This window comes from Pecten maximus, chromosome 2, assembly GCF_902652985.1.
Source record: "Pecten maximus chromosome 2, xPecMax1.1, whole genome shotgun sequence".
Classification (NCBI taxonomy): Eukaryota; Metazoa; Mollusca; class Bivalvia; order Pectinida; family Pectinidae; genus Pecten; species Pecten maximus.
The window spans coordinates 34,323,800-34,336,875 of NC_047016.1; the positions used below are offsets into that span (position 1 = coordinate 34,323,800).

Genomic DNA, 13,076 nt, shown 5'->3' on the forward strand with positions numbered 1-13,076 from the left:
TATGGCGGCCATCTTGGATTTCGGACTGATCTAAAAAATAACAACACTTGGTCGAGATCATATCAGGATCATTTCAGGCAAGTTTCAGCTCAATAGCACTGGTGAAACTTGAGAAGAAGTTTAAAATGTGTTTTTCAAGATGGCGGCTATGGCGGCCATCTTGGATTTCGGACCGACCCGAAAAATAACAACACTTGGTCGGGATCATATCAGGATCATCTCAGGCAAGTTTCAACTCAATAGCACTGGTGGAACTTGAGAAGAAGTTTAAAATGTGTTTTTCAATATGGCGGCTATGGCGGCCATCTTGGATTTCGGACCGATCCGAAAAATAACAACACTTGGTCGGGATCATATCAGGATCATTTCAGGCAAGTTTCAGCTCAATAGCACTGGTGGAAGTTGAGAAGAAGTTTAAAATGTGTTTTTCAAGATGGCGGCTATGGCGGCCATCTTGGATTTCAGACTGATCTAAAAAATAACAACACTTGGTCGGGATCATCTCAGGATCATTTCTGGCAAGTTTCAGCCCAACAGCAGTGGTGGAACTTGAGAAGAAGTTTAAAATGTGTTTTCAAAATGGCGGCTATGGCGGCCATCTTGGATTTCGGACCAACCCGAAAAATAACAACACTTGGTCAGGACCATCTCAGGATCATTTCTGGCAAGTTTCATGTGAATCCTACTGGTGGAACTTGAGAAGAAGATTAAAATGTGAAAAGTTTACGGACGGCGCACGGCGGACGGCGGACGACGACGGACGAAGCACGATGGCTATAGGTCATCCTGACCCTTCGGGTCAGATGACCTAAAAAATGCCAAGTTCAGAAACCAGAAATTGGCTAATCACCTTAAAAACTCAATGTTTTACTTTTTTTAAGGAAGCTTCAATTTCAAATAAGACACAATCACCACTTTCTCTTTCCTAAACACAGGTATTTTATCACAATTTGTGCAACAAATGAATGTTGAATATCATAAAGAAAATGTTTTTTAGTTCAAGTGTAATTTTATTTGTAAGCGAAGAATAGGCATCATCTGTAAATTTGCGAAAAAGATGAGGCTTAATCAATATCCAAAGGTTAAATTGACATAAAATAGTGATTTTTGCCCCAGTTTGTGTATAATTAATTACAAGAAGTATTAGTTACATTCTGCTTTTATGCACAGTACTTCAATGATGGGATGTACTAGTATAAATTACATACATTTACAGAAGAAATAAATGAAAATTCTCAAAACCTGCCATGACTTTTGTAGAAATTATTTCTAAATATATTTTCAATACAATTTACCAGCTGGTAATGGTTTACTGTATTTGCCTCTATCACAGAAACCTCTCTCACAAAGAAACCTCTCTCACAGAAACCTACCTCTCACAGAAACCTCTCTCACACAGAAACCTCTCACACAGAAACGAAACCTCTCACACAGAAACCTACTGGTATCTCAGACAGAAACCTCTCTCACAGAAACCTCTCACACAGAAACCCTCTCACACAGAAACCTCTCTCACACAGAAACGAAACCTCTCTCACACAAACCTACCGGTATTTCAGACAGAAACCTCTCTCACAGAAACCTCTCACACAGAAACCTCTTTCACACAGAATCCTATCTCTCACAGAAACCTCTCACACAGAAACCTCTCTCACAGAAACCTCTCTCATACAGAAACCTCTCTAATACAGAAACCTCTCTCACAGAAACCTATCTCACACAGAAACCTCTCTCACACAGAAACCTTTCTCACACAGAAACCTCTCACAAAGAAACCTCTCTCACACAGAAACCTCTCTCACAGAAACCTCTCTCACAAAGAAACCTCTCTCACACAAAGAAACCTCTCATACAGAAACCTCTCTCACAGAAGCCTCTCTCACAGAAACCTCACACAGAATCCTACCTCACACAGAAACCTTTCTCACACAGAAACCTCTCTCACACAAAAACCTCTCATACAGAAACCTCTCTCACAAAGAAACCTCTCTCACACAGAAACCTCTCTCACAAAGAAACCTCTCATACAGAAACCTCTCTTACAGAAACCTCTCACACAGAATCCTACCTCACACAGAAACCTACCTCACACAGAAACGTATCTCACACAGAAACCTCTCTCATACCGAAACCTCTCTCACAAAAATACCTCTCACACAGAAACCTCTCTCACACAGAAACCTCTCTCACACAGAAACCTTTCTCACACAGAAACCTCTCTCACAAAGAAACCTATCTCACACAGAAACCTCTCTCATACAGAAACCTACCTCACACAGAAACCTCTCTCACGCATGTGGGTTAATGTTGCATTTATAATTAAAAAGAACAAAAAACGTCATGTTTTAATATAAATTCAATATTTAATGATTTCCCGGTTAGTTCTGTTTGTTTTTTTGATTGGATTTTAATGTTAGGTGTCCAACGTCTTTATCGGGATGTTTTCGTCGTTCCTCGTGTTCTCGCATGGTCACGTGACCGGCACGAAGGACTACATTAACACTTGGTCGGTAAATATGGCCAGAGCACCCGACCAACGTATTTTGTTGTACAAACAAATATGATACACTTATTCATCGTGCTAAGAAACCGAGAAAAAGTGCTGTACATTCTTCTATTTATTCAAGTATGGTTACATAACGGCTTTATAAACTGGTGTTAATTGAAGAAGCGCCGATTAATTGACTACTTTTTAAGTAATTTTGAAGATGTTTGTCATTTTCGTAAGAATGTACAGCACTTTTCGTTGTTCTTATACAATTACCTTCACGCTCTTACCTGTTTCATAAGTATGGATTTAGGGTAGTCGGGTGCTCTAGGACAATTCATAGAGCAAGTGTTAATGTTCATTCTCCAATATTGGAACTCTTCAGTGTTTTAAGTATCGAAATCGGCATATAGAAACGAACAAACGTTAATAAACGAATGCAATGGATCGTAATTAATTCAATTAATTATTTACAGATGATTTCCAAAGACATAAGGTATAGTTAGAAGTTTTCGGCTGTACACATGCAAGTTTGTAAATTCGTCACTGTGATGAAACCACCGTCCTCGTCGTTGCCATGACAGCCGATCGAAGCTGCGATCACGAATGCACCGACAAAGTGAAAGCTGAAGTATTTTTCACAACATGCGGTTTAAACTTAAAATTACATTCACACCTCATATTGATTGGGGTTATTTAATCATACCTGATCAATTGAATTATCAGAAAACTAACAAAAACACTAAAAAACACAGAATGAAGCCTTCGTTTCAGGCAGTGCAGACACAACGCGGGATCTGTAAACAATGTGACGTCATTGGAATGTACAAGTTGCAACAATGTACAACAATGTATATTTTACATGAATACACTAATGAGTAACAAAACGGGACGCAACATTAACCCACATGCGCACAGAAACCTACCGGTATCTCACACAGAAACCTCTCTCAGACAGAAACCTTTCTCATACAGAAACCTACCTCACACAGAAATCAACCTCACAGAAACCTCTCTCACAGAATCCTATCTCACACAGAAATCTCCCTCACAGAAACCTCTCTCACAGAAACCTATCTCACACAGAAACCTATCTCACACAGAAACCTATCTCACACAGAAACCTCTCTCACAGAAACCTATCAGTATCTCACACAGAAACTTAAATTACCATATTAAAAAAACGTTTTCAGAACAATATCATTGGAATAAATATTAAATATTATGAGTGCTTTTCCCTAAAATTTAATTCAAGATTATTCTTTTTAAATGTTTGAGTCATTTCTATATGAGTTCAAAATTTTAACCTAGGTGAAATAAATTCATTTTAAGCCAAGTAAAAAACAAGGACATATACAGCTAATTCCAAGGTGATCCTAACAGAACATGTTGCAGTATAAAGAAATTCCAATCACACATGTTTATTTCCATTTTCACCACAAGGACCTGAGTTTATTTATTCTTCATTTTAAATATATAAAATGTGCAATTCTGTACATGAAATATCTGAAATTACTGACATATACATGCCGATTCTTTTATACAAATATAAACCATGCTTAACCCTGAAATCCAGTTAAGACCAGTGTATAAGTACAAGAGCCCTTAACTGGCACACTGAACAATATGAACATTGCATAAGTTACTAAATAACTGAAATAACAGATAAAAAGAATTCATTTCTTTCTTTTCCTTTTTCCAGCAATAATTCAACCAACATTTGAAATTAAACTGATCTGGACGAATGTGAACTCCGACTCGGAATATGCTCTTTTAAACCAGAGTTGAGGAGACAGTTTCCTGTAATTTTTTTAATATGTAGGTGCTTTTGTTAACTTTGATTCCCAATTGATCCCATTCATGATAAGGAATCTGCAAAAAAAAAAAAATACAACTGCAATATCAATTTACACTACAACGAAGAAAAACAATAGTTTTTGTTATCCCAGTGCACGCATGTTTTTAACTCTCAGCTCAATACTACGTGGTAGGGGTTATGTTTACGTTTGCTTTCTGCATCTCTGGAATAAGACACAGTAAAATCGAAGGCATATAACTAGCTGATAAGTTTCTTATGAAGAATTACACAGGAATGACCATATAGTTCAACGTCGGCCAATTTAACGACCCCGACATTCATTTGATGAACATCAAAGGATCAAACTAGTCTTTACTTGTTACCCACAAGATTATTCTAGGGGTACAGAGAGTGAAAGTGAACATACCAAGGATAACATATCGAGGATGACACGTGAAATCATTCATTATAGTTAACCTATAGCCTGTTTTGTCGGCCCTGTGTCCTAGTAATTATTGAATGTTAATACTACTTTCACACCCACTCGCTCTCAGAGAATTTCAAACATTGTGTTTTAATATTATTTATGTATATGATGTAAAAAAATTCAAAATAAAAAAAACTATTTAAAAAAATTATTTAATGTTGTGAAGTTTAAATAATGTAGGGAATGTTCATGAAACAGTTACGCTACTGCTCCCAATTTCACAAAAGTTAAACACAAAATTTAATAAAATTCAAAACATTTCAATAATTTGGATAGAAAATTGTTTAATTTTCTAAGTTGACTGAACAGCAATAGTGTTTGATCCCAAATAACTTCCTTACAAAATGTCAGCACCTCAAATATTTTCATGAATGAATCTCCAACTCTGCAATTCTTATTTTCTAAATTTGTGGATGGATAAACAGAGGAGTAGTACTTCATGCCAGCCACCATTTTGGTGACGTACTCATAAAATATTGCTTTGCTTGGCCTTGTTTAGTTTATTTAAGTCAATATATTAATCTGAGACCGGCAGAGGAAAAGGTTTGTGCCTCCATATTTTCTGGACCCGATGGAAGGCTATATCACAGTAAATGCATTGTATTAAATATATACAAAAATTGTCATTCCCTATATCTTATTTATTCTACATAGTAATGTTTTTCAATTAACTATTATCCTCTGAAAATCAAGGCTGAGAAAATTGATGGTAGGGTAATCTATCAAAAAAAAAGGTCTGGTTATATACATTGGTAACAATTAAAGGTGATTTGATTTTCTGTCCCACATGATATATATTTCCAATCGGGGGGAAATTCTCTCTAGTTCCCTGGTTGGATAAACAGAAAATAGGGATACTTTAAGTGTCATACCAAATATAACTTTTTATTGGATTATTTGATTGGATGACATGTGAGATTTGATTTTGTTGCCCCATAAGATTTTGACCTAACCATGCGCATCCAACTTCATGTTATCACTTTTAAGGATGTTCAGACTGTTTATACCTGTATTACAGTGAAGTGAGTTTCACTAACACACATAGCAGTCATAGTAAGTTCAGCCCTACCTCTAATACTGTGTAGCCTTCCTTGACCAGGTTTCTGTTCTCCATCATTACCCAGCCTAAGGGACGGCGGTCTGGTCTGGAGAATGTGAAGTATCCCCTCGTTTTTACTGCAATCCTGTGTAATCACATCAAACTATGGTCCATAAGCCAAGAAAAGATCTTCAAGTAACAATTTGAGGGTTCAATATATCATGAAACTGAAAGGTATCATCTCACCAATATTGAAGCTATTGTGCGAGAAAATTTTTATTAAACTTCAATCATGCCTTTTTTTCCTTGGTGAGATTATACAAACTATTGTTGACAAGAACCCAAATACCTATACATGTACATGTATTTAGATCTTTTTGACCTAGAGTAGCAAAAATATATGAACTCATCAAACAAAAAAAACACATCTGAACTTCAACCTCAGTTTTTTACCTTGACCTTAGAAATAAGTCCAAGCAGTTATGCAAAATACTTTAGATATTTTTTCATCTATTGAATTAAAGAATTAATTTATTGAGTTCCTTCCCTAAAACTTTAAGCTGTACGAAGGAAAAACAATAATTCCATTTAAGTGGATGTGATGTGTCGCCTGTGCAGCAAGTTAGGCGATAACAAAGAAATGGATACATTTTTCATTTCAAGAAATTTAAGCAAGACCAGCATCACTCAAGTATGCTTGGAATTCAGCAATAGTCAGAGCAGGAATTTTCGGCAAATGAGCACCACCTGAAGTTTGAACTTGATCGGACCAAGAAAACTGGAGCTATGTCATGGAAACATTTTCTTTTTAAAGTAACAGTGACCTTGACCTTTGACCTTAGGACTAGTTAAAACAATCACATGCAAGCACTTTTGGTAAGGGAAAACTGCATGAAAACTGAGTTTGATAGGCCAAAAAAGATCACAATGAAACAAATTTCTGCTTTTAGTAACAGTGACATTGACCTTCAACCTTCAGATGTGAAAAGCAACCCAAGCAAGCACTTTTGGTAAGGATGATCTGCACAATTTTTTGTTTGATCAGCCCAAGAAATCCTAAGTAATCACAAGGAAACAAATTTTCTATTTTTAGTTACAGTGACCTTCACCTTTGACCTTCAGACCTGAAAAACAATCCCAAGCAAGCCCTTTTGGTAAGCAAGATCTACATTAAGTTTGAGTTTGATCGGCCCAAGAAACCTTGAGTCATCACACAGAAATATCTGTGCAGCCGATGTTACTGACACCATTAACACTGCCGACACCAACGACACCAACATATTGATACCTATGCCACCTACTTTTTGCAAGCAAAACAAAAATTGGATGACCTTGACTTATAACCTTGACCTTAAAGCTAGATCCCTATAATATCACCAATGTTTAAGTGACAAAACTAAAAATATTTAATTCACTGAGATAAAGTATTAGATTGAATTGATGAATTAAATATTCCACTTCAAACCAGTAACATCAAATGGAAACTGTGACCTAGACTTTTGGTTTAATACCCTGAAAATGCCCAATAGTGCTGTTTATGAAGTTTCGTCATTTTACTTTTTAGTCACACATACCATACCTAGAGACAGATTATGTTATTTGTTACAGATCTAAAGCGCATGCTAAATCAGTAGATGCAGACAGCGCCAGTTATTTCAATGTTTTGAATTGATGTAAAGCTTCAAAAGTTCAACAACAATTTTTTTAATTTTTTTTCTCATTAATTGGTTGGAACATTCAAATAGTTCTTAAAATTCAGTTAACATTACTGATATGTATTGTTTTACATTGGTGCCTTATATACTTCAAAGGACCAATGATCATAGTTGGGTTTATTGATACTGTACCTGTGTAGATCTGTCATCTGGTCATTTCTCACTACAGCTTCACCACTGCCATTCACATAGACTTCTATTTCTAAAACAAACATTTGACTTTGTCTTAAATGAAAGTGACATTTAACACTTTATTACAAATTGTACACCAATCTAAATTTTTAACATCATGTCAAATTCTCAATTATACAAAAAGGACCTGTTTTTGACATTTGGCCATTAATTTCAATTTTACATGGATTATGAATAAATCAAAGAGATGTCAGTTAATATTTAAAACCTATGTGGAAAAGATATTTCAGACCAACCTTATTAATACAATTAAATTAATATAGCATACATAATCTTTTATTAAATGAAAATAATTTGACCAAAGGGAGGTAAGCAGTATAACATACAAGTACTGGTCCAGTGTCAAACAGTTTACTTCACACTGATGTCACTTTTGGGGGGGAAATGAGAGCAAGGAAATATACATAACTAAAATAATGTAAATATATATATATAATATACCTATCTTGTGTCCTGCTGGTGTTACAACATTTTTGCAGTAAGAACCTTCGGGTAGACTTTTTTCTATAGCGTCACACACAACAATCTCAAATGGACCACTTTTCTAGAAAAAAAAACATATTATGGTAAAACTGTAATCCTTTCATGACAGCATAGGCCTTAGTTGTTAGTCTTGTGTTGTAATGATGGGGGTGATTTTCATATTGTGCAAAGTAACAAAAATTAAGTTTATCTTCAATATAAGGTATACACATTTATATTAAGACACATTGGTATTTATATTAACTATATTATATACATGTACAAAAATAAATATCATAACATATTGGTGACAATATAACCTCTATACTTTCTCCATATAATGATGAGTAATACAACACATATGTGACATTTTTTCCTGTTGCTTGACACATTTCATCAAATGGTCACCAACTATTTTCATCAAATGATCACCAAATATTTTCATCAAATGGTCACCAAATATTTTCATCAAATGGTCACTAAATATCACAACATATTGCGGTACACATCCCAGAATGATAATTAAATATGTCTATAAATGATCTATGTGTTACACATCATAACAATGACATTAGATATAATATTGTGATGTGGTGAGGATTTTATGTCTATAATGATCTTACCCTCTGCTGTTCCATTTCCTGTAATTTAGACAAGAAAGGGAGCGAGTCCAATGGAATATTCTTAGTCACGGCAATATCACGCAGTTTCCTCATGGACATTAATGCTTTTGTTTTGTTGTCATCTGAAATGTAACATATACATGTAAAGAACTAACTCAATGGGCCAACTAAATGAAAAAATCTTGAACCACTTATAGGAACAAAGTCGAGCTCTCTATCAACACTAATTAGAACGTGTAGGCTTTAATGATAGTTTTTGACTTTGAAAATTTAATTTATCTATAAGTTTAAAAAGTACTGTATGGAAAGATTTAAATTAGGAAGGATATCTCTATAAGTGTTAAAGAAATTTCTCAATTTCAAAAAACTCTACATGCAGTATGCTGTCAGACCTTTTTGTTGGAACATGAATCGGAACGTTAGTAGCACAAATGAAAGAAATGATAGCTATTTCAAAAAATTAAATTTCATAAAATTAAAAGCAATACCAAGGAATTAAATTTACCAATATAATTTTTGGCTGACAGTATATATACTACATATATAGACAGCCTATTGTACAATGTATGTAGCCTCAAACTTTAATGAGACATGAATGAACGGGCGAAAAAAAAGTTTTGCCATCTGTGTCCCATACAGGTTGTGAGAGAATTACCTGGTATCTATAATTACCTTCAATAGATGATTGTAACGTAGATTTAAACAAGGTCTCTATTCCTTCAGCAACGACCTCCATGTTTTCCTGGCCCATCACACAGAAGGCCCATAATAACTGAATCCATGTATGTTGGTCCTTCATGTTGTTCTCTGTACTTAAAAACTCCTGAATGAATTGTTCACCCTTTGACAGGGAAATGTTCAGATTTGCAGCATTTATCAAGACTTTGGAGCTAATGCCAACACTCAAAGATCTGTTATTACAATCCAACTTTAACAATCTATCAACAAGCATATCAAATATATCCCTACGGCCATACTGAAATCTGCTGACGTTATTCAACAGATCACTGATTTTCTCTGTCTGTCTTTCTGATACTTGTTTACCTTTGTCCAGTAATATCTCCATGATTCTGTCACAGAGCTTTGGAAGCAGCACCTCGTCTGCCATGGAAAATTTCTTCATGACTGATGCAATGACTGTTAGGTGGTATAGCTGAAGCGGTGGCATCTCATGTTCAAGGACTTTGTTACAAAGCTGCAACTGAAGCTTTCTGTTGGTCACCCCGTTGAGATCAAGAGACGCCCTATTTATGACCGTTTGCAGACATGACAATACCTGGGTTAAGGACAAACTATCTACAAACTCACCAATACATTTTTCAATGCTATTCCACAACTCTGGTTGTTCACTGTCATTAACTACTTGACACAACGCAACAATTTCCTTTGGTTCCGTTACCATGGGTACCTGTTCTTTAAGTAACTTCTCACAAGCAAAGAACAAAACAGTTTGTGGATGCCTCAATCGGCATGGAAAGAATGTATTATAAATCTGAACTCGGTGGTACAATGGCAAGTACTCAAGATTATTTTTCAAATGTGTCTCAAACATGCAGTACTCCTTCTGGCTGAGACAGTCTGTCTTCTCGGTTTCATTAGCACAAATCGCCAGAGAAAGTTCGACATATGCTGAAACGCATTCGGCAACACATCCTAACGGCAGTTGAGATGGGTCTGAATTTATTGATTTGAACAGATCCCAAACTTGCTCTATGTTAATACCATTAGCAGACTTTCTGTCATCACTACATGATGATTGCAATTTTTTAAACTGTTTACATATGAATGATGCACGTACGTGTCTCTTCTCGTTGATGTTAGGATCAGAATCGTCTATACTGTAGAAGTTGAATCCCAATTGTTTTCGTGTCTTAATGATGACAGCCTGGCTACTTAAGGTGTTCTCTACACAGATGTTGGTAGAAGCTACAGAAGAGGAGCAATACTGTACACAAGGGTATACTCTTCTCCATTGATACACAGACAGATTGCCAGATTGTCTGAGAGTCCGGAAAGAACTATTCAGAATGCGAAATAACTGCATCTTGATAGACAAACATCAGGCCCTGCAACAAATAGAAAAACTATTATGGTTAATATGGATTACTAGCTTATATCATTATCTTGTACACTAAGTTTTTTTTACTTTGTATTGATCAGGGTAAATAATCAGTTGTTTGTTATATTAAATGTATAAAGAGGTACATTCATTCATTTACATTCTGTTTCTTCCAACACCAAGCTACATGCATGTACACCTCTGGGAATTTAGTAAATAATTTTATGGTATGATAATGAATTTAAGAACCAATACAATATTCACCAGGTTACATACATATTCATTGGAAAAAATATTTTAATATTTTGATCTTAATATATTAATAAAATATTTTAAAATGAAAATTACAAATTCATAATTTCTCCATATCAAGTTCTTCAAAAAATTCTACATAAAAAACATCAAATGTATATCTTACTCATGTTTTCTAATTTTTTTTTATTGCTGTATTTTGCGATTTGGTAAAACAAATTTTGTGCAACAAATTTCTTTATTTAATAGAGCTCAGTGCTAGCTTAGAATTGGTAGCAACTGTTGTAGGGAAAGTAACTGACACTTTGGCTTTTTTTTCAAAAGTGTCAAATGCTTTTCTGCTACAACAGTACACTGTATGTACATGTAGCTAGTTGATTGGCAAATAGAACTTGATCTGTTCAAGGGACATTAATATTTAGCCTTCTGAGATTGGTCAGCGTTTTCGAATAATGTTTGTTTTATGGCTGTGTTTTTTGCCATTTTATGGTTGGTCGAGACTTCTCTGAGAGGCATGCAACTGGCCTCCTGCAGGTTGTTCAGTGAGGTAGTCACCAACTACTACAAGGAGACCCTGCCTCAAAACGATCTTGGTTTAGCACTGGTTGTTCACAGGACGCTGAACTCAGCAAAAATCCAATTAATCAGATAACTTGAATATCTAACGCTAATGATTTGGGGTCAGAGTACATAGGTTATAACTTAGACCTATCACTAGTATTCTTACTCCCAATCAAAGTCGATACCAATTACATGTAGCCCTAGTCAATCATTGTGCTGTCTCCTATTTTGTTTTGAAAAGTCCCCTTTTTATTGAGGAATACGTATATACGCAATCCTATAAATCATCGATTCATATGAAAGTCTGAGTGGCTTTGGAATGAAGTAGGCATATCAATTTGCGTGTTCCGGCCAGTACCGCTACGCCAGCACATTTATCGAAATCGACTAAGGCATATTTTTGTTTAATTTGAATTGAATGATTATGGATAAATGGTTACATATCTAAACTATTAATTGTACAATGCTTACCCCAGTAGCCGAGGCACAGGCCTATAGTATAAGTTTCGTAATATCCGTTTGCTGGGGCCGGTTTGCAGTACATGTAAAGAGTTTCACGGACCCAGTTTTGGATGTGCTGAATAATATATGGTCCGGCTATACTGTCAAAATCCGGACTCAAGTACTGTATGAAACCCGACAATATATACATATGGGACTACTGTCTCTGACTCAGATTTAATGCATACCAAATCTGCGTTCTCCCGAAACCGATATAAAATGATACATAGCTTTGACAACTCAAATTTGTACGTTCGCGATTATAGCAAGTGTCAATACAGAGATATGCAATTACTGTAACTACATAATCGAAAGCAATATAAAAGAAAATAGTATTTGATCATCAACACTAGTATACCGTACAGGTGTTACTAAAAAAAGGAGTTAAAACACTATTAGAGTGTAATTTGCACACGTTAATTTATGCTAATATAGCAAATCATAAAAAATGGCAGAAAATACACTAACATACAGTGTATTGTGTATTAAAAATGGAAATGGAAAAATGGAAGAAGCAGTTAAATAAAATTACTGAACAATTTAAGCAGGATCATATGGGCGGCCGTTTTAGGATAAAATACAGACACTACTTAAGTGCAAAAACTTTTTTTTACACTTAAGTGCAAAAAACTTTTTAACTTAAGTGCAAAAAACTTTTTTTACACTTAAGTGCAAAAAACTTTTTTTTTACACTTAAGTGCAAAAAACTTTTTTTACACTTAAGTGCAAAAAACTTTGCAAAAAACTTTTTTTTCACTTAAGTGCAAAAAACTTTTTTTTTACACTTAAGTGCAAAAAACTTTGCAAAAAACTTTTTTTTCACTTAAGTGCAAAAAACTTTTTACACTTAAGAGCGAAAAACTTTTTTTTTACACTTAAGTGCAAAAAACTATAAATTT

General features: G+C 35.0%; 1 protein-coding gene across 3 annotated transcripts; it reads right to left on the reverse strand.

Annotated features, from left to right (window-relative positions):
* Nucleotides 1-989: 989 nt before the first annotated feature.
* On the reverse strand, nt 990-12,234 carry LOC117321875. Of its 3 annotated transcripts, XM_033876483.1 has the most exons (9): nt 12,148-12,234; nt 9,477-10,870; nt 8,805-8,926; nt 8,161-8,263; nt 7,660-7,729; nt 5,843-5,957; nt 3,434-4,360; nt 2,150-2,283; nt 990-1,438 (listed from the first exon to the last, which is right to left on the reverse strand). In XM_033876483.1, the coding sequence occupies exons 2-7, from the start codon at nt 10,846-10,848 to the stop codon at nt 4,262-4,264; spliced, it is 1,881 nt and encodes a 626-aa protein (XP_033732374.1). In that variant the 5' UTR covers nt 10,849-10,870; nt 12,148-12,234; the 3' UTR covers nt 990-1,438; nt 2,150-2,283; nt 3,434-4,261. The 3 variants fall into 3 exon arrangements, with proteins under 3 accessions (XP_033732374.1, XP_033732372.1, XP_033732373.1); XM_033876481.1 differs by having other exon boundaries at nt 990-2,283; XM_033876482.1 differs by lacking the exon at nt 2,150-2,283 and having other exon boundaries at nt 990-1,808; nt 3,411-4,360.
* Nucleotides 12,235-13,076: the final 842 nt, after the last annotated feature.

Bases quoted from the DNA above. Each gene is read 5' to 3' on its own strand.
- LOC117321875 (XM_033876483.1), bottom strand. From the start codon at position 10,848: ATGCAGTTATTTCGCATTCTGAATAGTTCTTTCCGGACTCTCAGACAA. The intron at 8,264-8,804 runs GTAAGATCATTA...TTTTTTTTCTAG, and splicing joins AGGAAATGGAACAGCAGAGG to AAAAGTGGTCCATTTGAGAT. The intron at 7,730-8,160 runs GTATATTATATA...TGTTTGTTTTAG, and splicing joins ACCAGCAGGACACAAGATAG to AAATAGAAGTCTATGTGAAT.